We start from the raw sequence: 27,726 nt of genomic DNA, 5'->3' as shown, positions 1-27,726 counted from the left end.
TCAATTTTAAGAGGCGCTGTTTGTAAGATTGGGTTGGAAGGTGGCACTGTTGACTCATCACTTTTTGAACAAAACGCAAGCACGAACACCATCACATTAACTGTGTATATTGTATCAGATATCTTAGGCTAGAGGAACAGTGTTATTTCTTGACTCTTCAACTTTTGCTCCGTCCCTACTGCCATCACCTTCATTCATTCTGGATTATCACAGTGACTTATGGACCAATCTTCCTTTTCCATGGTTGCTCTCCTCAAATCCATATCACACTCAGCCCCCAGAGAGCTGTTAAAATATTGGTCAGACCACTGATATTCACCTGCTTGAAATCCTCGGGTCCTTGTTCCGTCTAGGACTGAGACTGAGCCTTCCATTAGCAGGTCCTCAGTAATGTCTCCACCTGATTTCCTATACCCTTCCTATCTTGAGCTCTGTGGCAACCCTGAGTTGCTTGTTTCATGCCCCCATCCCAATAGACCGTGGGGTTGCATGCTTCCTTGCCTTTGCTAATGCCATGTCCTCTGTTGGAAGGATCCCATCTCCTCTTCCCTCCCTCATTGTTGCCTGTACAGCCCCTGGACAGACTCAGCTCAGGCACCAATACCAGGCCCCCAGGATGGGGACCCACGTTCCATTCTCTGGAAGTTACAGTTTTTTGTTCTTGTCACATTTCCCTGAAATGCCTGTGTACGTTCCCATCTTCCCCCAGGCTGTAATCTCTTTAAGGACAGGAATCATGCCTTATTCATAATTGCATTTCTACTGTTTATCCCAGAATCTGGCGGAGGGTAGGCCCTTGGCAAATGTTTTGTTGAACTGAGCTGAGTGGGGACCTAGGAAGAAGACACAGTGGAGACTGAGCATATGTGACCTTGGTTTCATAAGCATCAGTGCCAGGCAATGAAGCCCACTACCCAAAGACTGGCAAAAGCTTCTTATGTTGGGCATGAGGACGAAATGTGGTGGAGATTAGCATTCTCCAATGTGGGTGACCCATATAGACCTGTGGTTAAAGAGGCATCTGTCCTAGATAGCATGCGCTAGTAGACTATTTCTGCTGCGGCTTCTCCTAGGGGAATATCCTCAGAATATCTTCTCTGAATGTCCTAAGTAAAATTGCCAAGATTATAATTTTGGGTTATTAGAAGATATATTGGGATGGTTCTTGCAAATGGATAATGTCTGCCCAGTTAATTTTGTCTCTTTAATCTTAGAAAATTCTCATAGATAAAAGCCCCCCATCTTACATCACCCAACCAGAAGACCCAGATACTGTCTTGCTTTTAGCAAATGCCACATTGACATGGGATCAAGAAACCAGCCTAAAAAGTGACCTAAAGAAGGTGCAGAACCAGAAAAAGCATTTTCTCAAGAAACAGAGGCTAGAAGCCTACAGATCGAGTTCATCAGCCCAGGGAGCTGCTGGCCCAGAGGAGCAAAGTGGTAGCCCCAAATTGGTTCTGCACAACATAAACTTCGTGGTGAGAAAGGTGGGTGTGTGTTCTACAAGTATGGCTTCCATCTTTCCTCCTTGTGTCACACAGCTATGGCCTTCACAAGGCTTAACATAATTCAGTTTGAGCTGGGCGTGGTGGTAGGGGGGAATATCTCTAGGCTGTTTTCTTTCCCCAATTTTAAAACCACGTACATGGATAATGGAGACATTCTCTTCAAGTTGAGAAAAGATGGTGGTTATGTTAGTACTAATCTTCAGGCTCCAGAGAAGCCAGTTGCAGTGTTGAATGGACAATCCATTTCAGGTGGCTAGGCTCAAATTGACTATCTTTTATAAATCTCTTTAGATTTGTTCTTTCTTTTTTTTTTTTTAAAGATTTTATTTATTTATTTGACAGAGATAGAGACAGCCAGCGAGAGAGGGAACACAAGCAGGGGGAGTGGGAGAGGAAGAAGCAGGCTCACCGCGGAGGAGCCTGATGTGGGGCTCGATCCCACAACGCCAGGATCACGCCCTGAGCCAAAGGCAGACGCTTAACCGCTGTGCCACCCAGGCGCCCCTCTTTTTTTTTATAATAATAATTTTTTTATTATGTTATGTTAGTCACCATACAGTACACCCCTAGTTTTTGATGTAAAGTTCCATGATTTATTACTTGCGTATAACACCCAGTGCACCATGCAATACATGCCCTCCTTACTACCCATCACTGGCCTATCCCATTCCCCCACCCCCTCCCCTCTGAAGCCCTCAGTTTGTTTCCCAGAGTCCATACTCTCTCATGGTTCATTCCCCCTTCTGTTTACCCCCCTTTTTTCTTCCCTTTCTTCTCCTACCGATCTTCCGATTTCTTATGTTCCATAAATGAGTTCTTAATGTCACATTGGAGGACTACGATAGAGAATAAGTGACAATTATGAGCACTTACTGTTTACCAGGTAAACAGTTAACTCATTTAACCACCCCCGTAAGAGGTAGGTACAATAGCTACCCCTACTTTATGATTGAGAAACCTGACACACAGGGAGGTTAAATAACTCACCCACTGCTAGCAAGTGGCAGAAGAGGGCTTCCCACCCAGGTCACCCGGCCCCAGAATCTGCTCTCTTCAGTAACATACTTGTCAAAAGCAAATGAGATCAGCAAGCAGCCCAGAAAAGAAGCCAGTCAGTCTGTTGGCTGCGCCCCCGGGGAATAGAGCGTTTAGACAAAGCTCTGCACTCACGGAATGTATGGCCTTCTGCCTGTGGTTCTCTTGCCCTGGGAACTCGGCAGCAGGGCTCCGGGGATGGCAGTGTTCGTTGGTTTTGCTGCAGAGGGCTCGGCATTCATCTTGTGCCTAGTATTTTAACCTTCCACGGTGTTGACTCACCCTTTCCCCGTGTGAGCACACTAGAAGGAGAGGTTTCTATTTATTATGCGATGCTAAGCTCAACAGCTGGGGTGGAGTGGTACTTCTTGTCATTCATAAGGTTGTCTGTCATGTATTCGTTGGAAATGGTGTTTGCTGGGCTGAGTGCCACTGAGCTAGGTTCTCCTTGAAGTCCTGCTGGGTGCAACCCATTTTGCTTTCTCATCCCCTCCCCCGGCCTATGATGTGCAGCACCTGGAGGGCTCTAACCATGCCTTTGGAGTTGCTCCAGAGAGCCCTCAGTGAACTACTCTTGTGTTTTAAAGAAGCTTCCTTTTAGCCCCCTTGTTGCTTTCCTCCTTCTCGTTATGTTGGTGACTTTTGGGCTTGTCATCAAGGACATGGTCGACGTTTTCTGAAGACAACACAACATTGTGTGGATTAAGGGTATGCCTCTGGAACCTGGTGTACATGTGTTCCGGCCCAGCCGCTTGCCAGCTGTGTGACTCTGAATATACTGCCTAACCTCTTAGAGCCCCTCCTCCTTTACCTGCTCAATGGATATTTTCATGATAGCAGCACTTCGCAAGGTGGGTGTGAGAACGGAAAGAGATATCATACAAACATGTTAAGCCCATAGTGAGTGTCAACTGGTGTTAGCTATTGCTGCCTTTTTCCTCTCACAACCCAGTCCAGCTTAAGTGCTTCCCTTAAATATCCTAAATTCAGAGCATCCATATTTCCCCAAATTTAGTTCCAGGATTCCATTGGACTACAGCCTCCTTGAGGTTAGGGCACGTCTCTGTCTTGCTCACAGTTGTGACCTTGCACCAAAGCAAGTGCCTGGCCCAGAGTAGGCTCCCAAGACTCTTTTCTGAATGAACAAATGAGTAATCGGGAACCCCCGGGGGTGCAGGCCTCATGGATTTTCTCCTGAAGGCAAGGATGAATCTAGAAGGCTCAGACCTGGCCCCAGATAGTAGATAGAAATCAAAAGAGAACCAAATGCCTAGAAGCTGGATCCATCCCTGTGGTCTCTGTCCCAAACTCTTTGTAATGTCCCAGTTCTTTGAAGTCCTTTTAGTGGAATTAAAATGGATCAGCTCAGTTACCTGCAGCTTCAATGGCAGTGTGAGCTGCCTGAGGTGGGGGTCACATCTGCCTATTGCTTTATCCCTGGTGCCCAGAATGATGCCTTGTGTTCCATAAAGACTTGTCAAAGAAATCCATGGTGACAAGAAGCAATCTTCACGTGGTGGGGATAGCAGACAGGACCCTTCTGGTCTATCTCAGATAGGAAAGGAGACATATTTAGCTCCATGGTGGACATCTTTGCTCTAAGGGATCACAGACAGCAGGTCTTAATGAGAATTCTCTTATGTTCCAACTGCAGCATTACAATATTGCTTGAACACAGGAGTGGGCACGTGTCTGCCTCAAAGTCTCCATATGGACTCTTGCTCTGCCTGCAGTAATGTCCCCCCAGATATCTATATGGCTGATTCCTTCACTTCCTTCAGGTCTTACTCAAATGGCGCCCATAGCAGATACTGTCAGTGACCCATCCATGTGCCCCGGCCATCTTCTGACTGCCAGAGCTCTCTCTCTGCCCGAGGGCCCTCCCCACCACCCACAAAGCAGCAGCACATCCACAGCCGAGGGAGCCGCTCTCAAACACTGACTGTTGGCTACCCCAACCCCCTCAGCCATGCGGGGCATAGAACCACCCTCAGCGTCCCAGAATTTCCCAGCAGGACTGAACTTCACTTGCCTCCCGTGGGGTCTGACATAAGAGTACACCCCTGATGAGCCGCCTTCCCCTTCCCATGGAACCTCCCAAACAAACTACCTTCCCTCAGATCTTTGATTCAAGGCCTGTTTCTGGGAGAACTCAAGCTAAGACATTTACTTTTCCAGTAAGGTTCCCTCCGCCCTCATCTCCTCCCTGTCTTCTCCCTGCTTTCTGTGTTTCCATGGCGTGTACCTGACCTACTCCATATTTTACTTACTTACCTTGTTGACTGTTGGTCCCTCCAACTAAAACATAAGCTCCTTGAGGGCAGAGCCCACCTGTTGTCTGTCATGTTCATGACCATATTGTGCTATTAGTAGTGTCCAGGACAGCACCTGGCCCGTAGCAGTCTCTTACAATGATTCGTGGTTGAATTAATGGATCCGTAGCTGAGAATAATCCATGAACCCAGTGCGTTGGAATAGCATAACTGCTCAGTAATTTCAGATTATGCTTCGGTATGGTGGAAGGATACTTTAAAAATGACTTTTGAAAAACACTCGGCTCTCTATTTCAAAGGCTACCCTTGTCCCCCTGGGTTGTGCAGCCTTTAACTGCTGTTAGATTTGTTTTCCTGGAGTGTGGGCACAAGACAATCCTCATGACCAGGGCCTGTGTGTCCCAGACCAGCACAAGGCTGTTTCGCATCAGTGCTTGCACATGATTTCTGGAAGTCCTCTGGGCACTCTGCTGTGCTATGCCAAGGAAAGCACTTAATTAAGACTTAGGTTCTTGCCTCCTCCCAGGCTGTGTATCAGGTTTGGGGTGTGAGGCCGTAGCTGCCACCTCTTAGAGCCAGCAGTGACCCCTTCGAGCCAGCACAGTTGGGGGCAACACCTTTGGCCCAAGACCCTCTGAGAACTGGTGGAATGACTGTGTCTTTTTTCTGTTTCTTCGGTAGGGGAAGGTCTTGGGAGTATGCGGGAATGTCGGAAGTGGAAAGAGCTCCCTCATTGCAACTCTCCTAGGACAGGTAAGCTGCGAAGATGGAACACTGACATGACAGTCAAATGGCCCCCTGTCTGCTGTGTCTGGGACCCTTCGAGAACAGTGGACCCAGCAGCTGGGCTCGGCTGCATTGGACGTCCAATAACAGAGATTTCCAGGAGGTTAATGTGCTCAGTAGCCCCATGCCCCTTTTCCAGGTGGTGCTGAGTTTTCATACACTCCTGGTTTTGCCTCCGAAGGACATGTGTTAAACAATGACTGTTTCCTTGCCTAGAGTGCCATCTTTGTCAAAGGAAGAGACAAGTCATGAAGTACATGGTATTTCCCATGACTTGGGCCATCCTGACTAGAAAGGCAGGCAAGGGGGCTTGGCAGGGAAGGACCGAGGAACCTATGACTTACCGTGACTCTAGATGTGTTTTTCCCCTTGTCCATCTCCATGTCCCAGTGTCTGCCCAGAGCACTGGCTCAGCCAGGCCTTCCTTGATGGAGCGGCTGAAGGCACGCATCAACTACAGCAGCAGTGTGCCCTCAACTCTCTGCAGACCTCGGGGTAGGAAGAGGGAAGAGCTCGGGGTTCTTGTCCTTTGCCACTTCCGGCTGTGTGACTCCAGCGAAATGGCCTAGTCACTTAATGTATTCACAGGGCTCTAAATTGATATGGTTTCTCATCCCAAATGAATGAATATTAGGTCCTCTTTCTCCCCACCCTGCTGTTCCTAAAGAGTAGTTTGGATGCCTGTAGTAGGGAGACGAGGCACCTCTGAAAAAACAAGCATGCTAGGCTCAGAAGAGCCTGCTAGACTAGGGTGACTTCTTTTGGCCTCAGTTAACTCATTTCTAGAAAGAGTGACAACCCCTTCCCTGTCTGAAGGAGGAGGTGGGGACAGAATCCGGTGAGCTCCTAAGGTCCCTTATGCTTTAGGATTCTGTGTGTGTATCTCTGTCCTAACCCTAGAGTCCGCAGGTGTGTTCCAGGTGACCCATCCCAGTTCTCTACTTAATAACAGGAGTCTCTCCCCAGCATGCCCTAAGAGATGAGCCAGCCTCTGCTCAGATAGCTCCAGCAATGGGGAGTTCATTATTTCAACAGCCAGTTCCCTCTTTGGAGAGTTGTGATGTATATGGAAGTGAGGTGTGCCTCCTTTTAACTTCTGCCCTTTGGTCTGCTCCTTTGGAATCTCTCAGAGAAAAGAGAGTCTATCTCCCATGTGACAGTGGTGAGATCACATGCCTCAGCATAGTCCCTGGGATAGAGGCAGCAGGGTGACCGCTGAGTGGGCTGCGGACTGCCTATGCTTACCACCTGTCTCAGCCTCATGCTCACTGTTGAACCTTGGATAAGTAACTAAGCCTCTCTGAACCTTGGTGTCTTCCTCTGTAAAATGGGGGTTAGGAGGGTCATGGTGAGGATTACACAAGATGACGTATATAATCATTATAGGGTCATTCCCAGGGCCAGTCGTGGTGATCGACATTTCGTGTGTACTTGACCCTGTGCCTGGCATATACCCCATTCACTCACTTCTTATCACCATTCTTGTCATATCGTTTTCTCTTCTCCAAGTCTACTGTTCTCTGTCCCTTGGACCGTGCCTGAGGTGAAATGGCATCACATCCCTTGACCTTGGCTATCTTCTGTCCCCGTCCCTCACAAATCCTGTCTCCTGACAGCTTTGAACAGGGCATCGTGACTAGTGACCACTGTTACCTGTTAGAGGCCCACCACGTGGGATCATCCTAAGTGAACTTATGTGCTCAGGGTCACACACCAGAGCTCATGCAAGTTTTTAATTGGATTGCTCGATGTGCCACATGAAACCAGATTTCCCACTCCTCTTGAAGAATGGGAGATTCTGGCTGCACCAAACCTGCGTCCTTGTCCCCGGCCCCGCATGAAATGTGCAGCTGAGTTGAGGCTGCTTCCTTGCGACAGGGCACACCAGGACCACCGTCCACAGCCGTGCTGGCTATGTCCTGTCCCTGGGGCGTGGCTGAGGAGGGTGGGATCCTGCTGGTGCACCTGGAGGAAAAGGAAACCTTTGTGATGGGTCCTCTCAGAGGGCATCTGGTTATACGGAGGAGCCATGTGGCCTCTCCAGCCCACAGTAGAGCTCCCCACTGTCCCTTCTGTGACATTCCTGCCTGGCCACTTATAGATTTTTGACTTTGTGGCCATCAGACCACAGACTGTTGTGCTTTGCAATGTGGGTCAAGACGTCTTGTTGACCCTCTTGCACCATCACAATCAATGTCCACGGAATCAGTGGGTGGCAAGGGTGCAGCGGGCCCCTGAAGAGACGTCTGTGAGGTGTAGCTTCTGAAGGCATTCCGGTATTTTCTCCAGATGCAGTTACAGCAGGGGATTGTGGCAGTCAATGGGACTGTGGCCTATGTTTCCCAGCAAGCATGGATCTTTCATGGAAATGTGAGAGAAAACATCCTATTTGGAGAAAAGTATGATCACCAAAGGTAATATTAACCTTGAAACGATGAGGCATTTGGTACTTTCTGCTATAGATGCTGATGTCATCGTGATGCTTGCTAAGTGGGTTTCTTTAATGAATTCTGATTAAACAGTCATCAGATCCAAATAGGTGTTGGTTTTTCTCTTCCTGACCCAAGAGTTCAGGAGAGGCGCCTTCTGCAGACCTGTGACCACACTCTAAGGAATGGATAGGATTGGCACCTCATTCCCAGTGCATATGTTCTGAGGTTCTCTGTAACGGTGCATATGTTGTCTGACTGCAGAAAGATATATCTGGCAATTTTGCTTTAGGCCGAGTAACCAAAACTGCTTGAAATCATGAGCAGCCGGTACACAAATTAATCAGCCCTGAAATGATTAATTGACATCAGATCTATAAGGATATATTGCCGTAATATACTCAAAATGATCTAAGGGAAGAAAAACGAAGTTCAAGTCAGAATTTTTGGATACACTTTGGACCGATATTTAAGCACTGGAAAGTAAGAGCTTTCTATGATTCTTTCCTGGATTTGCTATGCTGCCATGTACATTCTCTCATTAGAGTTCTATAAACACCTATTTAGGGAAATCCTGGCATTATATCCCCATTTTACAGATGAAGAGGGCGAAGCTCAGAAGGGGAGTTGACCTGCCCAACGTCAAGGCTATTAAATGGCAGGGGTTTTTGGGTCTTGAGTGCCAGGCCAACATCATTTGTCCTCCCTGGAGCTTCCTGACATCTGGGTCCCCTTGAAGCCTCCCCAGGCTGCATGATGCTGAAGTAAAGACCCATGGAGTTGCTTTTTTTTTTTTTAATTTGGCTATTAGCTCTCCAGTGATGGTCTGGACTTGTGTATTTTATTGCCTGAACCCACAAACTGTCCTTGCTGGCTGACATTGGCCAGCACGTGGGTTCCCAGCAAGGGGTCTATCATGTCCCCTCCTCTTCCCTGGCCATGGCATCCTGTTGCCAGGAGGCTCAAGAGCGGCAGGAAGGTCTGATCAGTGCAGGAGTCTTCGGCACCAGCCAAACTGCTCTGCTCAGCATTTCCTGGCCTCCTCCCCACCGCACCTGGAATGTTTTTTCTTTCTGTAGTAGCCAGCTAGGAGGAAGGATTCCTATCTTTATCAGGCGGGATGTCAGGGCAAATATTACCAAATGCCTGCAATTTGGAGGACGGTGCCGGACGATGGGGGAAAGAAGGGTGGCTCAGACGGATCTTTGCCCCTGAGGTGTTCAAGTCTGGAAGGGTCTGCAAGAGATGTGCAGGAATACGGTGCACCAAGAAGCAATGTGCCAAGAGGCGCGAGGTTCTGTTGTATTATTCAGAGGCAGCTGAGCTCCTGAGACGGAAGAGAGCGTGGAGCTTGAATTGGGCCTGGCAGAGTAGATCAGAACACCCCTTGTGTGTGGCGTCCCTAGGGTGAACATGGTGGCTCTCAGGCCACAGGAAGCAGGAGACTGGGGCGAAACTTAAGATGGGGGTAGGGGTGGCAAAGGGATGAAGATGTGCCGAGCAATCTGCGTCTCGTAATTAAAGGTCGACAAGGGTAATACTGTGAATAATCACCACCACGGATGGAGAATTTGCAGCGCTCCAGGAATTGCCCAGATGGCTTTACAGGTGCGTTCTTGTTTCCTTCTCACGACCCCATCAGAGTTATTAGCCCAATTTATAGAGGGGAGAGTGAGGGTCAGGGAGGTACATTCACTTGTCCAGGGTCACCCAGCTGGATTCAAACACAGATTGTTCTAATGGCAAAGCCCCTGGTCTTTTAAAAAAGTTTTGGGTTTTTTGGGTTTTTTTTCAATTTGAGTATAGTTGACACACGTTACATTAGTTTCAGGTGTACAACATAGTGATTCAACTTCTCCATATGTTACTGTATGCTCACCCTAAGTGTAGTACTGTCAGTTACCAACTCTGTTACAATATCATGGACTAGACACCCTGTCCTGTACCTTTCATCCCCACGACTTACTCATTCTGTAACTGGAAGCCTGTACCTTCCACCACCCCCTTCACTCATTTTGCCCATTCCCTTCCCCCACCTGCAACCCTCAATTTGTTTTCTGTATTTATGGGTCTGACTCTGCTTTTTGTTTGTTTATTCGTTTGTTTTTTTCGAATTGCATGTATAAGTGAAACCATATGGTGTTTGTCTTTCTCAGTCTGACTCATTGCATTTAGTATAATATCCTCTAGGCCCATCCATGTTGTTGCAAATGGCATGATCTCATCCTTTTTTAAGATTATGGAATATTCCATTACACACCACACACACACACACACACACACACACACACACACACCCCCCACACACCCACATCACATCTTCCTTATCCATTCACCTATCAGTGGACACTTAGGTTGCTTCCATATCTTGGCTGTTGTAAATAATGCTGCAATAAACATAGGGGTGCATGCATCTTTTCCAATTAGTGTCTTTGTTTTCTATGGGTAAATACCCCATAGTGGAATCACTGGGTCATATGATATTTCTATTTCTAATTTTTGAGGAAACTCTATACTATTTTCCTGAGTGGCTGCACCAATTTACATTCCCATCAACAGTATATGAGGGCTCCCTTTTCTTCACATCCTCTCCAACACTTGTTATTTCTTGCCTTTTTGATTTTTGCCATTCTGACAGGTGTAAGGTGTTATTTCATTGTGGTTTTGATTTGCCTGATGATTAATGATACTGAGCACCTTTTTAGGTGTCTGTTGGCCATCTGGATGTCTTTTTTAAGGAAAATGCCTATTCAGGTCTTCTGCCTATTTTTTAATCAGATTGTTTTTTTGGTGTTGAGTTGTTATAAGTTCTTTATATATTTTGGATATTAACCCTTTATAAGATGTATCATTTGCAAATAGCTTCTCCCATTCAGTAGGTTGCTTTTCTGTTTTTTTTTTTTTAAAGATTATTTATTTATTTATTTGGCAGAGAGACAGCCAGCGAGAGAGGGAACACAAGCAGGGGGAGTGGGAGAGGAAGAAGCAGGCTCCCAGCGGAGGAGCCTGATGCGGGGCTCGATCCCAGAACCCTGGGATCACGCCCTGAGCCGAAGGCAGACGATTAACGACTGCACTACCCAGGCGCCCCGTGCTTTTCTGTTTTGTTGATAGTTTCCTTTGCTGTGCAAAAGTTATTTGTTTGTTTGTTTCTTTGTTAGTGGGTCTAAATTTCATTGCCTGAGATCAAACCTGAGCTAAGATAAAGAGTTGAATGCTTGACTGACTGAGCCACCCAGGGGCCCCCAAAAGTTTTTTACTTTGATATAGTCCCATTAATTTATTTTTGTTTTTGTTTCTCTTGCCTTAGGAGACACATCTAAAAAAATGTTGCTACAGCCAATATCAGAGAAATTACTGCTTGTGTTTTCATCTAGGATTTTCATGGCCTTAGGTCTCACATTTAGATCTAATCCATTTAGAGTTTATTTTTGTGTGTGGTGTTATAAACTGGCCCACTTTCATCCTTTTGCACATAATTGTCCAGTTTTCTCAGCACCATTTTAAAAAAATGTATTTTATTTATTTATTTGAGAGAGTGAATGATAGAGAGAGAGAGCATGAGTGGGCAGAGGAGCAGAGGGAGAAGCAGACTCCCCGCTGAGCAGGGAGCCTGATGCAGGGCTTGATCCTGGGGCTCTAGGATCATGACCTGAGCCAAAGGCATATGCTTAACTGACTGAGCTACCCAGGTGCCCCTCAGCACTATTTATTGAAGAGACTGTCTTTCCCATTGTATATTCTTACCTCCTTCGTCATAGATTAATTGACCATTTAAGTAGGGGTTTATTTCTGAGCTCTCTATTTTGTTCCTTTGATCTATATGTCTGTTTTTGTGCCAGTACCATAGTGTTTTGATGACTATAACTTTGTAGTATATCTTAAAATCTGGAATTGTGATGCCTCCAGCTTTGTTGTTCTTTCTCAAGTTTGCTTTGGCTACTTGGGGTCTTTTGTGTACCAAGATACAAATTTTAATATCATTTGTTCTAGTTCTGTGAAAAATGCTATTGGCATTTTGATAGGGTTTGCATTGAATCTATAGATTGCTTTGGATAGTGTGGACATTTTCAATTCAATTCATGAACCCTGTATATCTTTCCATTTATTTGTGTCACCTCCAGTTTCTTTCATCAGTGTTTTATAGTTTTCAGAGTACAGAACTTTCATCCCCTTGGTTAAGTTTATTCTTAGGTATTTTATTATTTTTTGGTGCCATTGTAAATAGAATTGTTTTCTTATTTTCTCTTTCTGCTACTTCGTTATGAGTGTATAGAAATGCTACCAATTTCTGGGTGTAAATTTTGTATCCTGCAACTTCACAGAACTCATAGTAGTGTTTTGGTGGGGTTTTTAGGATTTTCTATGTACAGTATCATGTCATCTACAAATAGTGCCAGTTTAACAACTTCTTTGCCAGTGTGAATGCCTCATTTATTTTCTTGTCTGATTGCTGTGGCTAAAACTTCCAATATGATGTCAAATAAAAGTGGTGGGAGTGGATATCCTAGTCTCATTCCTGATCTTAGAGGAAAATCTTGTAGTTTTTCACCACTGAGTATGATATTAGGTGTGGGTTTTCATATATGGACTTTATTATGTTGCGGTATGTTCCCTCTAAACCTACTTTGTTTGGAGTTTTTATTTGAATGAATGTTGAACTTTGTCAGATGCTTTTTCTGCATCTATTGAGATGATCATATGATTTTTAGCTTTCATTTTATTGATGTGATGTACCATGTTGATTGATTTGCAAATATTGAACCATCCTTGCATCCCCAGAATAAATCCCACTTGATCATGGTGAATGATCCTTTTAATGTATTGTTAAATGGGGTTTGCTAATATTCTGATGATTTGGACATCTGTGTTCAATCAGGGATATTGGTCTGTAGTTTTCTTTTCTTTTGTGGTGTCTTTGTCTGGTTTTGGTATCAGGATACCGCTGGCTTCATAAAATGTATTTGGAAGCTTTCCTTCCTCTTCTATTTTTTGGAACAGTTTGAGGAGAATAGGTATTAACTCTTCTTAAATGTTTGGTAGACTTCACCTGTGAATCTATCTGGTCCTGGGCTTCTATTTTCAATAGGTTATTATTATTATTACCGATTTAATTTTGTTACTAGTAATTGCTCTGTCAAAATTTTCTATTTCTCCCTGATTCAGTTTTGGAAGATTATACGTTTCTAGAAATGTGTCTATTTCTTCTAGGTTATCCAGTTTGTTGTCATATAATTTTTCAAAGTATTCTTTTAAAATCTTTTGTATTTCTGTGGTGTCAGTTGTTACTTCTCCTCTTATATTTCTGAATTTATTTTTTTGGGTCATTTCTTTTTTTTGATGAATCTGGCTAAGTGTTTATAAATCTTATTTATCTTTTCAAAGAACCAACTCTTGGTTTCATTGATTTTCTTTTCTGACTTGTTTTCATCTCTGTGTCATTTATTTCTGCTTTGATCTTTATTTTTTTTTCCTTCTACTCATCTTGGGCTTTGTTCTTCTTTTTCTAGTTACTTCAAGTGTAAGGTTAGGTTGTTTATTTCAGCTTTTTCTTGTTTCTTAGGTAGACCTGTATCACTATATGTTTCCCTGTTAGAACTCCTTTTGCTGTGTCCCAAAGATTCTGAACCATGGTGTTTTCATTTTCATTTGTCTCCATGTATTTTTTTTCTTTCTTCTTTGATTGCTTCATTGACCCAATGGTTGTTAAATATCGTGTCGTTTAGACTCCATGTGTTTGTGTTTTTCCCAGTTTTTTTTCTTGTGATTGATTTCTAGTTTTACTACTGTTGTGATCAGAAAAGATGTGCTATGATTTTGATCTTCTTAAATTTGTTGAGGATTGTTTTATGGCCTAATATGCAATGTATTCTGAAGAATGTTTCATGTGCACTTGAAAAGAATGTATATTTTCTTGTTTTTGGATGGAATGTTCTTTATATATCTCTTATGTCCATCCAGTCAAATGAATCATTCAAAGACACTTTTCTTATTGATTTTCTGCCTAGATGATCTATCCATTGACGTACATGGGGTGCTAAAGTCTTTTACTATTATTATAATACCATCATTTTCTCTCTTTGTATTCATTAACATTTGCTTTATGTATTTAGGTGCTCCAATGTTGGGCACATTTACAATTGTTATATCCTCTAGTTGGATTGATCCCTTTATCATTATGTAATACCCTTCTTTGTGTCTTGCTTTACAGTCTATTTTGTCTAATATAAATATTGCTACCTTGCCAAAGCCCCCAGTCTTCACCACCATGTATACCACTTCTAAAGTTGGTGTATGGGAGTCACGCTCAGGGCTATGCCCAGCTTCTGCTCCAGGACATTAAGCGCTGCCAGGGGCCAGCATGCCACCTGAAGGGCAGCCCATGATCTGCCTGCTCACTCTGTTGTTGGTGCCCTTTATTGGGAAAGTGTGTCCTGCAAAGTCTGAGTTGTGAGGCTTGCCCACTGTCATGCATTGAGAAGAGAGGATCCCAATGATGCAGATGATGCTGATGATATCAATCAGCTAATCAGTCAATCAATCAATCAACTAATCAGTTAATTAACCCTTGTAGAGGCAGGCAGCCTGTCAAGTGGGACAGAAACCTAGGCCCGGTGGTGGGAACTGACTGTTCCTTGGATAGGGCATGGGCTTGAACTGACGCCAGGCCCGTCAGGGAATTCAGAGCAGGAAGTAGTTCCTGAAGCAGTGATGTGGTGTACTGTGGTGCCCTGGGAAAGATTCTACTGACGGTGGGAGCCATCTGAGTGGGAATGAGGTACAGAGATAACCCAGGGAGGAGCGTGTGAAATTTTCCCATAGCTTGAGACCTGGGCATTTTTGAGTTCCTACCCACTAACTTATTGACTTTCCTAGATCCCTTGCTGTCAGAAGTCCCCAGGGAGTGAGACTGGGGTCATGCCCATAGGTCATGGTCACCCAGCTTAGCTCTCCTTTGCAGGATGAGGTACCGATCCCAGCAGTATGGCTGCTGAGAGTTAGTTAGGGTCTTGCCCATTAGACTTGCAACAGACCGTCCCAGTGCTAGACAGTGGGCAATGTTGAGGGACAAAACCAAGAGGCCAGGAGGTCCAAGGAACTGAGATCCTATTCCTGCTTGGCCTCTGTTCTTCAGGCAGTGTTCTCTGTGCCCTGTGTAGTCAGGTGTCTCAGGGGGAGAAAGCCCTGCTCCCTCCAACCTGGTAGGAGTGACTGGTGGATAGAGGGGTACCTTGGAGCAGATGCAGGTCATTGTTAATAATCATCCCCAGCACCCCGCTCCTACCCTCCACCCACACACATCTGTTCCATTCATGGCCTCGCATCCTCCAGGAAGCCTCCCACAGTGACCTCAGCTCACACTGGTCACTCTCAAGAGCAGTGCTAGCAGTTTGTGCCCCCAGTTGTCCCTTCAGAGGTTTCATGTACATGGAGTCATCTTTCCCTCAGGGCAGGAAGCCTATGAGGGAAGGAGCCATCCTTGAGTCAGCTCTGCATCAGGTATGTGGGAGATGCCTCAGGGTCAAGGGGAAGCTGCCTTTGGACATCAAAGATGAAGCAACTGGCCAACTCCTTGCCTTACCCCAGTGACACCAACAATGCCTTTTCAGGTAACCCAGGGCAGCAGTGGGGTCTTTTGTCACCATGCTGACTTCTGTCATTTGTGTCTACAGGTATCAGCACACGGTTCGTGTCTGTGCCCTTCAGGAGGACCTGAGCAGCCTTCCTTATGGAGACCTGACTGAGGTGAGCGGAGCTAGGAGCTCAGCCGCACTGCGGCAACATGGCAGCCTGGCTGCCTAGGCTGAAAGGGCTGAGGCTGGCAGGCCCTGGTTCCATCCACATTTGGATGCCCTGGAGGACAGAAAGGTCCCAGGAAGTGTGGGAAAAGCCAAGTTCTACCATCCTGAATTCTCCATCTGGGCTTATTCTTGGGGGAATATTATAATGGATGTGGTACCAACCCTACCTGTGTTGGGTTCGGTGTGGTCACTCCTAGAGCCATTCCCTATCTCCCTGTTAACTTACAGAAGGTTTCTGGTGAAAGCTGCTTCCGTATCTTGTGGACAGGGTCTGTCCTCCAAAGACAGAGGTCCAGCGGTGCTGCGTTGTGGCTGGAGTCCCAAGGGCCTTCTTCTTACCTCATTTACTCTGTCCTCCAAACATTGCTCCCAGCTGCTTGTCCAAAAAGCTGCCTGGGTCCAGGGTTGAGCCTGCCAACTCATATGACCCAGGGTGGGGCTCACTGTGCCATCTTCCTGTCTCCCCATCCCCGTGTGCTCTCTGCTTAGTCTTTGACTTTGCCCAAAAGCCCTAGAGGAGACCAGAGAGCTAAAGTGCTTTGAAAAAATGAGTTTGGAATACATTGCCTTTCTCTGCTAGGGCCCTCCATGTGCCTACATCAGGGAAATGGATACACAGCCATCCTGGCCTGGCATTCAGGACCTCTCTTGCTGCAGCCCCGGCCCACCTCCCCAGGGTTTGCTTCTGTTCATCCCTACCTGCCTAAATGTGCACTTGCCTTCCAGCCTCCAGACCTCTGTTCCTGCTATTGTTACCACCTTTCAGGTTCCAACCACAAATCCACCCCCTTGAGGGAGATTTTCCTAAATCCTATAGTCTACAGTAATTTGCCCCAGAATACTTGGCTTATGTTTCTCAGCTGGCAATTGTTAAATTCTGCTTTGTACCATTATTATGTGTATAACTGACCATGCCTCCACTTTCTGCTGATATGTGAGCTCCCAGTAGATAGGGGACTTTTTTGTTCAGCTTCATGTGTCCTTCCCCTGTGTTCACAAGCTATCTAGCTTTTCATCCTTTCTACAGATACTTACTGAGCACCTGTTCTGGGTCCGGTGTGATGCCAGACCTTAGGGATATAGTGATAAACAAAGTAGACATGCCTTCTGTCTCTGTAGAGCTTAGAGGGCCTAGTGGAGGTGGGGAGTTGGTCCACAAGCAAGCAAAGTGAGAGCCTCCTTGTACATTTGCTCCCAGGCTCTGCTCCCTCCTGTTCACCTGTCCACGCTCCCAGAACTTTCTGCTCAACAATTCCCTTTTCGTATTAGTGGTCAAGACATAGCCCCTCTCTATGGGCTATGCACTGGAATGGGGCTGTGGTGAGACAGGTCCCCCTCACTCAATATTGGAGTTTTTCTCTAGTTGCCACTGTCCACCAGGCTTCCTACAGAAGTGAGTCTTCTACTTCCCGGGGCATCTGGTGCAGTCAGGAGGTCCCTGTAAAGGGTGGAGGAACCGGAATGTAGTAATGATCAGTCTGCAGAAGAGTCTTGAGAAGCTTCAAGAAGCTCTTCTTCCCTGAGGACTGCAGGGTGGGAATGGGGCCCAGAGATGGACAGTAACATTGCTCCTGTCTACAGATTGGGGAGCGGGGCCTCAACCTCTCTGGGGGGCAGAGGCAGAGGATCAGTCTGGCCCGTGCTGTCTACTCAAACCACGAAATCTACCTGCTGGACGACCCCCTGTCAGCAGTGGATGCCCACGTGGGGAAGCACGTTTTCGAAGAGTGCATTAAGAAGACGCTCAGGGGGAAGACAATCGTCCTGGTGACCCACCAGCTGCAGGTGACTGGGACTGGCAGGATTAATGAGGTCACAGGATGGGTGTGGCACCTAACGCTCATAGAACCTCCTCTTCTGCCTTAATCTGTCCTCTCCGAGGCTGGCGTCACCTGGACAGGATCAGGGACGGAGGGAGTGAGGTGCATAGGTGACATTCATAATTCTCCCCGGCCAACCCAGCCTGCACACAGCCTTGCCCGCTCCTCTCTGGGCATAGCCTCTCTTGGTCCTAAATTTGGGTCAGTGGGGCCAAAACCTTTCTTCCACCAGAGGATAGACTCTGGAGGCAAATGACCCCTATCCACGGGGTGGACGTGGGGTACTTCCTCCAGCTCTGGACCACCGACAGTGGGGAGGTGGGAAGCCAGGTGGAAACAATTCAGGCCCCACCCTTCCTCCAGCAAGGGCTAGGTGGGCCTGAGGACAGGAGTGCTTGGGCGGGGGATAAGGGGCTCCGATGTCCTTGGCATCACTGGCTGGGGGGAAAAAGGCTGGAGACCAGGGCTTTTGGGCTAAAGCAAGACTCTTTTCCTTTCTCAGAGCCACTCCCTTGGGCTCAGGAACATGAAGCTTGCTGAGGAGTTACTAATCTTGCCCTGAATGGGCTTGAGAATTCGGCAGAGTGGGGAGAGTTCTCACAGTGTCAGCCTCATCAAGGGTTCTGAATGCCTTGTAGGAATCTGAGACTCCCCTCTACCGTGAGACAAACCAGATTTCCCCCTGCCTCCATCTCCCCTCTCCACAGTGAGCCCCTGTAGGCATGGGGTGTGTGTGCGTGTATGTGTGTGTGTATACATGTGTGTGGATCTCCTGCTGGAGGAGAGATCCCATGAGACTGACCTGCACTGAAAGGACTGTTAGAGCAGAAGTCCTGTCTTCTTTCCTCTCCTGCCACCTGTGGGGAAAATATTCAGCAGGGGCCTGGTCTGGGGGTAAGAGGCAAACCTTGTGGTCTTTGCAAGGGTAAGTCAACCTAGGGGAGAGGGAGGCAAATGAGGTCACCATGGCTACAGGGTGCTCTAACCAGCATGTCTAGGATCTTCTATCAGTGGCCAGAAGGGCTAGCTTGAAGAGGGGGAGATTTCTTCAAGACCCAGGAAAACCATTCCTTCCCATTGCTATAGTTCTGCCCCCAGCCTGGGTCTCTTTGCTGAGGACCAGAGTTCTCAGAATAAGCTCTAAGCATCTGAATTTTGGGTTCCCTCTGAGTGGGCTCAGTCACCTCTAGGAAGCATCCAGTGGTGCAGACAAGTTGCTCTATGGCCAGGCATCATAGTGGAGGAGAAGGCTGGATTTCTTCTGGACCGCCATGATGTCAGTGGGAATGGCTCTCGCCCAGCCAGGGTGCTAAACGTTGTAACCACAGCTCTGCACCGTGAGGGTCCAACCCCTGGAGACCCCCTGCCGTGGGGAGAGCTGTCCTCCTGAGGGGTCCTGGGGATCTGGGAGGGGACTCTGGTCCCTGACAACTGTGGGTCATAGCTGTCTTTGCAGGAATCTTCACTGGGGGGCATCGTCACCTCAGCCCTGGTCCAGTCTTTGAACCTTGATGACTAGCAGCCTGACGTCAGGCAAGAACTCTCTCTCCCCCAGGCCCGAGTCTTCTCAAAGGGTCTACCTTTCACCAAGGTCATTTTCTCTTTTTTGGAATGTTGAAAAATGCAAGCAGCCACCAGATGGCACTGGAGTCTCGGTCCAGCTGTCCGTCGTTGGGGAGCAGGGGGCTCTGAGGCCCTGAACTGGAGCCCCGGGGCTTTTCCAGAACATTGCTCCACTGCTTTTACTCTTGGGCCCACAGCCAATCCGGATGCTTCCCAGTGCCTGGGCTGGGCGATTACTCTTCTTTTACTTGAGGAAACAAATGAGATGAAGCCTGCGGTCACCACTGAAAACCAACCCAGGGTCAGATTTTTGTGAGTTTGCAGAACAAAGCCGCTCAAAGCATGCCAGATCTCGCTGGCATGAACTGGGGGGGCTCACTAGCCAGAGGGCCTTCACCAGGAACATCTGGGGCTAGCATGTGGGTCCCCACAGAGGAAGAAAAGGCTGTGAGGCTGTCGCATGCCTCACACTGGTGCCTCAGTTTCCCTATCTGGAGAATGGGCTGATAACCGAGCTGCCACTTCCTTTACTGGCTTCTGGGAGATTGAGACATAAGAAACAAAACACGATCAGGCTTTGAAAAGCTAGAATATGCTATATAAAGGTGAGAGGTTATTTTCAGGAAAAAGACTCAGAAAGTGTCTCTACTAGGCATTAAAAGCCAGGCTGTTTCTTGCGTAGCTGTATGGGAAAGTGGACGAAGAGCTGAGTCATTAGTCCAAGGGAGGCAGAAAGGCTGGAGCTGCCCAAGCTATCAGAACTGCTGTCATCTGGCCTTTTGGGCACCACGCCCATTCCCCCAGCATCCCGTCGAGAGTACAGTGACCGAATGTAGCCGCTTCTCTCAAGCTTTGAAGCAAGGCATCAAAAGTTGATTTGACTTTGGGTGGACCCCGAATTCAGGGGAAGACCTCTGGCCTGTATTGCAAAGGCTTTGTTAGGCCGAACCATCTTAAATATCACAGCATTTTGCTCCTGTAGGAGGGACTTCCTGCTCTTAGATGGGTTGATCCTAGGGAGAGAAATCTATCTCGTTCCAAATGAGAGGAAACCCCAATTAGCAGAACTCTTTGATCTCAGGAGTGATATGCAAATGAAGGGAACTCAAATTAGAAAAAGAGAAATGCTTTGGGCAAAATGTGGGATGCCATATGAAATGTAGCTATATTTTTATCATACAGATAAAGCTGGTGTCAACTCCTCAGGCCCGGTGTGGGTTGGGGGGGGGCCAGGGGAGGAGTAGGGCCTGGTGGCCGGGGACTGCTCCATGTTCCGCTTCTCCTGGGCTAGATGAGGATGATGAGGTGGGCTTGTAACGTTGTAGCGAAGGAAGGCCGTTGCTGAGGTCCTATTTCTGCTCTCCACCAGATCTTGTCTTGCAGTCACTTGTCAATTTCATATTCCAAATCCCACCTGCCCCCTGATCAGATTTCTTAGCAGGGCAGCTCATTTAGGGAACAGTGTTTCCCGGTGACAACGAGACGCCCCCTTTGTCCTCATGACACCAATAGGCACTGGATCAGTGCTTCTCAACGGGGGGCCATTTTGCCCTTTAGAAGGCATGTGTCAATATCTGGGGACATTTTTGCTTAGCACAACTGGGGAAGGGGGATGCTACTGGCATCTAATGGGTAGAGGGAAGGAGGAGGCGGCTAAGTCTCCCACAATGCACAGGGCAGCCCCCGTCCCTGCCCCAACCACAAAGAGCATCCTGGTCCTCAGTGCCAACAGTGCCCAGGTTGAGAACCTCCGTGCTAGAGGAGCTCGGGATGCCCCTGGATGGGAGCTTGGCATGGCGCTCTTCTCGTACCAGGCAGGAGTGTGCTGTAGGTCACGTTAATGTCTTTGCAGTTCTTGGAGTCTTGTGATGAAGTCATTTTGTTAGAAGATGGAGAGATTTGCGAAAAGGGAACCCACAAGGAGTTGATGGAGGAGAGAGGGTGCTATGCAAAACTGATTCATAACCTCCGAGGGTTGCAATTCAAGGTAACTCTTCACACCTGGGTGCAGGAGATGGGGTCTTTTGCTCTCGCTCTCGAGCCTGGCAAGAGGTCCTGTCCTGGAACTTTCAGAAGGAATGTCGTTTTGTCTCCAGGATCCCGAGCACATTTATAATGCAGCAATGGTGGAAGCCCTTAAGGAGAGCCCCTCTGAGAGAGATGAAGATGCTGGTACAATCCGAGTTCGAACCACTCCTCTCTTATTGCCCATGGCTCACGAGCAGACACAGATCTCTCTTTATTTCTCACCCTAGTTTTGGCTCCAGGAGATGGGAAAGATGAAGGAAAAGAACCTGAAACAGACTCAGAATTTGTAGACATAAAAGGTATTTGCTATTTGTTCCCTCAGTTACATAGTCTTACATATTTGCTGAGCGTTCTGGATAGAGAAATGTAGGCACCTTGTAAGTCCTTTGGGGGCAGCTAGAATTAGCACAGCTGACTGTCATGTGAACCTTGGGGTTAAACTGCCTGAGTCCAAACTCTGGCTCAACCACTTGCTAGTTTTGTGAGTTGGCACAAGATACCTGGCCACTCTGAACCTTAGTTTCTTAATCCGTAAAACGGGGGAATAATAACCAACCTCATAGGTTCTTGCAAAAATTACATGAGAAAATGCACATGAAATGATTAGCCCAGTGTCTGACATATAGTACCTCTCGATAGTAGTTATTATTGTTTTAGTTAGAGAGGTCAAAGCAGTGCACAGAGATTGGTTGGAGGCAAAAGCACGCGCAAGAGAGATGCATCACATTCTTTCTGGGGAGCGTTGAGAAAGGAATGTGCAGCACTGACAACACTGGGTGGGAGGACTAAGCATTCTGCTATGTGCTGGGCACCACACTCGTCTGCATAGACAAAAATATGAGATCTCAGGATCTCATGGTCTGGTGGGCGACACAGGCAAGGGGATAATGATAATCATGGGAAACTGGGATAAGGGCAATGGGAAGTTGGAGTGGGCATGACAAGTCAGGGAGGGCCTCACAGAGGTGGCAACCTGGGGATTGGTCCGTTGAAGGTATGCAGGCGTTTTCTGGGGGGGTGGGGAGCTGTGGTGAGAAGGTGGGAGAAGGGGAGGATTTTGAGGTTGAAGGCAGGAAGGAATTCCAGGAAGGCAAAGAGAAGAGAGGTGGGAGATAAGATAAGCCTGGTGAGGGCCAGCCTCGTCAAGCTCCGACTTCTCCCCGCGCTCTTCCCTTCCACCCCTGTATCCATTCAACACTTGTGGAGCACCTACTCTATGCCCTTCCCCGGGGCTGGGCACCAAGAGGGCAGGGATCCAGATCCACTGTCTGTCTTCAGAGTGCCCTTGGTGGCTTCCCAAGTGAGAGCTCTGTTCCTCAGTAATGCGTAGCTGGGGAAAAAAAAAAAAAAACAACCAAACAAAACGCACAAAACCTCAGTGTATTCCGTCAAATTTAAGATACCATCCATTTTAAGATCTCCATCATTTTGTGTACCACTTAGAAAGAAAAATCTCTGCCAATTAGATGCTATGGCATACTACCGAATGGAAGGCACATCCTGATTTCAGAGATGTAAAAATGTGAAAAAAAAAAAAAAGTGAGTCTTTGAATCGATGAAATTTGGCACCATGAATGGTGCTTGTGACAAATGCATGCACGTTTGGAAAGACAACATATTTTTATCGCTCTGGAGGCGGCCAAGGCTGAAGTGAGGTGCCCACCGTCTCTTCCACGCCTTCCTGGGAAAGCTCCAGGCTGCCAAGGACGTGAGGTCCTGTGGAGAAAGTAAACCCTGCTTCTCTTTTTCTCCTCCCCCCCCCACTCTGGAGGGGAAACTGAGCGTTTGAACCCACCTGCTCTGGACGCTATAGGAAGGGAGCCGGTTAGAGGCAGCAGTGCCCCCCGCGCCTGGCACCTGGGCATTTTCTTAAGCACAGCAGGGGGAAGAGCATCATCAAGCTCCTGGTTGGGCTGGGGCTACAGTGGGATTTGACTAGTTCCCTTTGGGCTCCAGGATGTCTTTCATTAGGCTCCGCCAACCCACGGAGGCATCCCCCTCATTTTGCAGGCCTGGAGAGAGCCACAATGCGAGGAAGTCAGGCTGAACACTCTGAAAGAAGTGCGAAGGCTCCCAGGCAGAGGGTGTAATAGTAGCGCTATTCGCAGGTGTGGCAGCTATCCCTCTCGGAGCCAGGTGCCGAGAGCCCATGCGCAGGGGCACCCCCGTGTCTAGCTCTGTTGATGTCTGTTTATGAAAGCCATGTCTGGTAGAGGATTCTGCTCTGGAGCTGACATTTTCCTGCTCTCTGAAGGAGAGGAAGGGGAGGAGCGCTCAGTTCCGACTGCCGGGAGCTGCGTTAGCCAGCGTCCCTTCACCTCTGCAGGTGCTTTCCATAACTTGACAGTCCTTTTGCCGTCCCTTTGGAACGTGGGGAGGACTTGGAACAGCCACGTGGAGGGAATCGGACACCCAGGCAGCGGCTGACCGAGGAGGATGCCCTGGGTTTATTCTGGAAGGCAGGAGCTCCGAGAAGACAGGAGCCATCACCTCCTTGCTCACCCCGCAGTAGTGGCTGTGGGGGCCTTTAGCACCTCAGTGCATGCAGCCCGACTCCCTGCAGTATTCTTGAGCCTGGGGGCTCTCTCTGCAAGCTGCCAACCTCAGGTCAAGCTAGAAGTGTTGGGGAATTAACCCCGTAGGGAGGAGCCCTCACCCAGGGACCAGTGGGATTTGTAGAAATATCCTCTATCCCTCTGGTCGGGTGAAAACCTGTGAGGTGTGTGTTCCACACGGGCTCTGACACTTCTCTGCATTAAGATTAAGCTCCAGTTGCCCACTGGGGTCGCTGGCTTGATGAGATGCCTCCTGTGGTTCCCTAAAGCTCCCGAATCCATACCCCCTTCTCAGGAACTACTTCTGCAGGACTAGACCAAGACAACCCTTGTATGCCAGGGCTGAGCACATAGTAGTTGCTGAATAAATATTTCTCGAAAGTCTGAAAGCCACCTGCCTTGCAGGCCTGTGATAAAGTTCAAATAACAAGAACAAAAGTGTGTTGGGAATTTCAAAGTGTGGGACAATGGAAGGAAGGATTGGGGGTGTGGGTGTGCAGGAGGGGTGTGCCTGACCCGCTGGGCTCCCTCCTGCCGCCAGCACGCGCCGCAGGACTTGTGTCTGTCTCCGTAGTTCCTCTGCACCAGCTCGTCCAGACTGAATCCCCTCGGGAAGGAACCGTGACCTGGAAAACGTACCACGCGTACATTAAGGCTTCCGGAGGTTCGATCTAAAACAACGGGTTTCTTGATTTAATTTGCATGAAAAAAAACCTTTTCTCAAACTGTTGGGTTCACATTTTATGATTTCCTTAATAATGACTCCTTTTATGCTAGAGCCATTTATCGATGCTTTTATTTTTTTTTTCCATCTGAAGTCTGGTAATACAGCCTTTTAAATGGAATCACCCTTTATCTCCATTAAAGCTGCCAGACTCCGTTTATTGAACCTGAGTGAGCAGCTCCATGAACCAGCCGTGGTTCTTCCGCACCTCGCTGCTTCTTCCTGAGTGCGACAGCAGTCCGCCCAGGGCCTGCCTTCAGTGCAAGGTTCCCATCTCAGTGTGCAAAAATGCCTTATAATTTTATTCCCTGCCCAGCAAGACTGGGTTTTTGTTTGTTTTTGAAGAATACTGAGTTGCTTCTATTAAGGTGCATATTGGTGTTTTTTTCAATATATTGGCAATTTGGACCCATTTTCCAACCAGGTGGAACACATGTCCCCATCAGGGTTCAGGGTCCCAACACCCAGACTTGTGACAGCAGCTGGGAAGGTGGTTCCCAGGGATCAAGGCCCTCCTCCTGCAGGCTTTGAATTTTCTATCAGGGTTGGACCCCCCGGTGGCCCCCTCCTCTGTAACCCCCTGGACCTCTCCCCTCCTCTTGTAGGGTACCTCCTCTCTCTGTTTGCGGTGTCCCTTTTCCTCCTGATGATCGGGAGCTCTGCCTTCAGCAATTGGTGGCTGGGTCTCTGGCTAGACAAGGGCTCGCAGGTGAGTTTTCCTTTGGCGTTGGAAAAGTTGAGTCAGTTGTGGACGGAGAGCATGAATGTGCCCAACACCACACAATGAACCTCCCGCGGCCCCTTTCCATGAAATTGAGATTAGTTGCCTGCACAAATTCCCTTTGATTTTGCATGACAAGCAGGGCGTCTGGAATTTTATGTGCCACCCTCACTTTTGAAAGGATTGACTAAAAATGTTGTGATTATGCCAGGCGAAGGCAGCATGTCTGAGGAGGGCCCTGGAGCGGCCAGGGAAACCTAGCGTGGACTTCAACCTTCCGGCCTCTGAACAGAAACTGACATCTTATTGTCGACGCTGTCGGGTGTCGGAGGGTTCCAGCTCTGTCTGCCCTCCAGAGCTCCTCCGAGGAACCAGACACGCAGAAGCCAGACTCCGTTCCTAGTCGTGCTGCAGACCTACCATAGGTCTTTCTCAGACACTGGGTATCTGCCACCCATGGATCTCCTCTAGACCAGGGCCCCTCCTGGGAAGGACTGATAATTCTGCTCTTGCTGGCGCTTGCTAAAAACTCTCCTAGCTTTTGGCCAGTGGTTCCGAAGCTTTCCTGGAGCCCCTGGGAATGCCGTGGGCCCATCCTGCAAGATAACATTTTGGTATAGTTCTGTTGCTGTGACAAACCGAGGTGGGAAGGCACTGGGGAGATGTAGGCAGGGGAGAGGCCGCTATAGCTCTCTCAGAGGTTGGCATGGCTTCCTGAGGGGATTCCCAAGGGGAGAAGCCAGTGGGTGCTCTGCACTGTGCAGGAAGAGGGCCATCTCTAGAATATTCCCCCAGATCCTCCCTGGCTCATGAAGAGCTCTTTCCGTGGAGAGCCCAAGGTTTCCGGTCAGGATGGAACATCCTCCTAGGTGTGGTGCTTCCCCAGGGGGCCGGTGCCATCGGCTCATTGAGCGTGTGGCAGTAATGGCAGACCCAGGCGTTTGCCCTGCCCCCAGACGCCGTGGGCACAACTTGCCACGCTGTGAAGCCTCCTCTGTTCAAGCTGGGCCCCTTCATCAATTAGCTCCCCAGGGAAGCTTTTGCTTTTATGGATTTTCATCCATCAGCCACCACCTCTGGTTTACATTTCCGCTATTGCTGTAATCAGCAAAATGGCATTTAAAAGAAAGAGGCTTGTTTGCTCCCCAAAGGCAGGCTTGACTTTCAGCACATGGCTCGGAGAAAAATGAAGCTGCCAGTTTCTCCGGAGGAGGAGATGGCCTCTCCCCAGAAATGCTAGCAGAAATGTGTGTTCTCCCCTCAGCAGGATGGAGCCGCATGTGGTCTTCTTGAATCTTCCTAGAGCCCCGTGGTTCACCAGGCTCCCTCCTCCCTGCCAGGGGCTTCAGGGTCGTGGACCAGTGTCCCCCAAAATGCTCCTTGAGAAAAAGAAAAGGGAGGGGACTGTGGGGCTGGCCCATCCTACAGAGAGAGGCCCCCTACGCCTCCCCAAAGGCCTGGTGATTTCTGCCAGGCAGGTTCCTGATATCCTGTCCTGTATGGGCTGCCCGAGGGCTTTTCAGCCAGCCTCATGAAATCCAGATTTCCTGTGCTTCTGTCATCTTCCTGGCCCAACATCACCTTTGGTCTTCTGAGGTATAGTTTGCTTCTGGGACAGAGGCTCTCTGGCCACCCTGTGCCTGCCTGCTTTTCCTGCTTTGCTTGCCCACTGACTGTGCCGAGCCTCGTAAGTCAGGTGCCTTGGGGGCAGGTAGCCCAGCAGGAGGACCCAGGCAAAGCTCAGAGGTCCTCCAAGGGAAGTGACCTGATTTTACCACCCGGTTCGTTCTTTGCAATCATGCACCGCTTTTGAGTTTCTTCTCTCTGGAAAGATCCTCTGGCAAATTCCCATTTTCCTGACAATTAACCGATTCTTGGTGCTTCTCTTGGTTTTCTCCAAAGATGACCTGCGGGCCCCAGGGCAACAAGAGCGCGTGTGAGATCGGCGCGGTGCTGGCAGACACGGGGCAGCGTGCGTACCAGTGGGTGTACGCAGGGAGCATGGTGTCCGTGCTGGTGTTCAGTGTCATCAAAGGGTTCACCTTCACCAAGACCACACTGATGGCGTCCTCCTCCTTACACGACCACGTGTTTGACAAGGTACTGCTCCCAGGGGCCGCACGCGATTCCGGTCATTCAGTCAATAGCATTTATTGAGCACCTGTGACGCATCAGGCCCTGTGCTGGGCTCTGGGCACAGACCCAATGCTCGAGGAGCTTACAGTGGAGGAAGCTATCGAGATATCTACTATCGACTGTGAAGGCCCACTCCAGGGACTGCGGGGAGGGGTCACGGGCCCTCAGGCTAGACGAGGGGCAGAGGTGAAGGTGGTCAGGAAGGTTTCCTGAAGACACTGCACTGGAGCAGACATGCACAGGTCGGCAGGCCATCTTCCGCTCCAAAGAGCCCTGAGTCCCCAGAGGGCCTCAAGAAGGGCTTCTGGCCACCTCCTCGTTCCATGGCTGCAGTAGGCAGAGC

At 48.4% G+C, this 27,726-nt stretch overlaps 1 protein-coding gene across 3 annotated transcripts in view; it reads left to right on the top strand.

Moving 5' to 3' along the window:
• The window catches only part of ABCC12 (ATP binding cassette subfamily C member 12), a 66,307-nt gene that overhangs the window by 17,456 nt on the left and 21,125 nt on the right, over positions 1 to 27,726 (top strand). The window contains exons 9-19 of one of the 3 annotated variants that reach the window (XM_040633258.1): positions 1,215 to 1,490; positions 5,501 to 5,572; positions 7,895 to 8,019; positions 15,708 to 15,780; positions 17,418 to 17,621; positions 21,072 to 21,206; positions 21,316 to 21,391; positions 21,475 to 21,546; positions 24,377 to 24,466; positions 25,132 to 25,235; positions 27,150 to 27,347. In XM_040633258.1, coding sequence (XP_040489192.1) covers positions 1,215 to 1,490; positions 5,501 to 5,572; positions 7,895 to 8,019; positions 15,708 to 15,780; positions 17,418 to 17,621; positions 21,072 to 21,206; positions 21,316 to 21,391; positions 21,475 to 21,546; positions 24,377 to 24,466; positions 25,132 to 25,235; positions 27,150 to 27,347 — 1,425 coding nt within the window. Of the gene's footprint in view, positions 1 to 1,214; positions 1,491 to 5,500; positions 5,573 to 7,894; positions 8,020 to 15,707; positions 15,781 to 17,417; positions 17,622 to 21,071; positions 21,207 to 21,315; positions 21,398 to 21,471; positions 21,547 to 24,376; positions 24,467 to 25,131; positions 25,236 to 27,149; positions 27,348 to 27,726 lie in introns of those variants that run through there. The other 2 variants (XM_040633259.1, XM_040633260.1) reach the window with 2 other exon arrangements.

Source organism: Ursus maritimus, unplaced genomic scaffold (assembly GCF_017311325.1).
Source record: "Ursus maritimus isolate PB19 unplaced genomic scaffold, ASM1731132v1 scaffold_19, whole genome shotgun sequence".
Lineage (NCBI taxonomy): Eukaryota > Metazoa > Chordata > Mammalia > Carnivora > Ursidae > Ursus > Ursus maritimus.
Note: the sequence above shows the minus strand (reverse complement) of the source record. Positions and strands in the feature narration are given on the sequence as shown.